At 43.9% G+C, this 1571-nt stretch overlaps 3 protein-coding genes across 3 annotated transcripts; 2 read left to right on the forward strand and 1 right to left on the reverse strand.

Annotated features, from left to right (window-relative positions):
* Window positions 1-54: 54 nt before the first annotated feature.
* On the forward strand, window positions 55-327 carry T310_5401 (uncharacterized protein; the record flags this gene model as incomplete). The annotated part of the gene is made up of 1 exon (XM_013471729.1): window positions 55-327. A coding segment is annotated over one exon (273 nt), but the record flags the coding sequence as incomplete, so codon positions are not given.
* A 197-nt stretch (window positions 328-524) lies between these two features.
* Window positions 525-1001, forward strand: T310_5402 (uncharacterized protein; the record flags this gene model as incomplete). The annotated part of the gene is made up of 1 exon (XM_013471730.1): window positions 525-1001. A coding segment is annotated over one exon (477 nt), but the record flags the coding sequence as incomplete, so codon positions are not given.
* On the reverse strand, window positions 832-1323 carry T310_5403 (uncharacterized protein; the record flags this gene model as incomplete). The annotated part of the gene is made up of 1 exon (XM_013471731.1): window positions 832-1323. A coding segment is annotated over one exon (492 nt), but the record flags the coding sequence as incomplete, so codon positions are not given.
* Window positions 1324-1571: the final 248 nt, after the last annotated feature.

A 1571-nucleotide genomic window follows, 5' to 3' on the forward strand; every position in this document is an offset into this window, starting at 1 on the left:
GAGTGCAAGTAAAAAAAGGAACTAGATACATGAGATTTGAGCTCCCTTTTATAACTTCTGTTTTGGTCCTCCATTCCCTTCCTTTTATCGGTCCCTGTTGGACCTTCTTTTCATGGTCCATACTGGACTTCCTTTCCACGGTCCTTGTTGGACTCCTCTGCTTATCTTATCAATGGACCTTTCCTAAATCACATGACCTTGTGTGCCCAATCCTCAGTTCTGCGGGTTAATGTTTCATCCTGTGTCGCTGTGTTGGACAGCGCTCTGTTCTGTTGGTTTGTAACATCACTCCCCTTCTTCAAGACTTTTGTCCTCGAAAGTATTTAACCCTGCCATTCTCCCATTCCTTAAGTGTTGAACTTTCCTCAGTAAGTCTTCTCGTCATGCTGCGCAAACAGAGTCTGCTTCCTTCCTTTTCTTGGAATTGTCATAAGGAGCATCTTCATCTTGCTGACTTAATTGCTTAATATGGTTTTCCAGTTGAATTTCCTTGCGATCCTTGTTTCCTTCCTTCATCCTTGTGAATCATGGATTCTTCTAATCATCGTTGTTCCAAATGTGTCTGTCATGATCGAAGGTGTAACAGTCGCATCTTTAGCTCTCAAGAGTGGAATGAACAACAAAAGAATGAGCAAAAAATTTCATCTTCTTTAGTCGCTGTCGACTGTCGAATCAATATTCTTTCCCAAGAGATTAATGCTCTTCAAAGTCGATTGTCCTCCTTGCAGCGAGAATTATCTCTTTCACTAGTGGAACATGCCCAATTGCGGAAGCATCATCAGTTCTTGAAAGAACGCGGTCGTCAAATGTTGCTCCACAATTCGTCGATTATCAAGAGCTCCGCTTCTGAACATTCTGTTTCTTTAACTGCCTCTTCTGAGCTCCCCAATTTATCTGAGAGTCAGATGAGTGAGATTCTTCACTGGTCTCCGGGTCCATCTGAGCTTGTCGCTGTTGATGAAATTCTCGAATCTTCTCATGGCAATTTGTCAAGTTCTTGATTGGTTCCCAAGTGTTTTCTGAGGTATCATATCCCTTCCATTTAATCAAGTATTGAGTTTGACTGTTGACTTTTCTCTTTGCCAGAATTTTTTCAACCTTATATTCTTCTTCTGTGGTATCGTCGAGTTCGATGTTTCCAGGTTCCTTGGCATTTTCTGGTGCTTGTTCCAGCAATGAAATATGGAAAATTGGATGTATCTTCATGCTTTCTGGCAGCTTGAGTTTGTAGTTCACTGGTCCAGTTTTCTTTTCAATGGTAAATGGTCCCAGTGATTGTCGTTCCCATCCATCCTGAAGAAAGAAGAACACCAAAATCAGCACCTACAAAAAACACGTCTTTTTAACGCGTCATTCAACTCAGAGAGGCCCCTAGGCCCCGAGAAACCACCATGGAACCCCCCGATCTCCATGGTGGTGGTGTTATTCACGCGTCACCCCCGGCAAACGGCCACGCGGCAAGCCAGCTCACGGAGATCCTGGAGGTACCAGACACCCCAACCCCAAGCCGATGGAATATTCCAGGGCCCCTAGGGCTGGTTATGAATGAGACCGAGCAGGAAAATGATCAA

This window comes from Rasamsonia emersonii (assembly GCF_000968595.1).
Source record: "Rasamsonia emersonii CBS 393.64 chromosome Unknown ctg1118621760275, whole genome shotgun sequence".
Classification (NCBI taxonomy): domain Eukaryota; kingdom Fungi; phylum Ascomycota; class Eurotiomycetes; order Eurotiales; family Trichocomaceae; genus Rasamsonia; species Rasamsonia emersonii.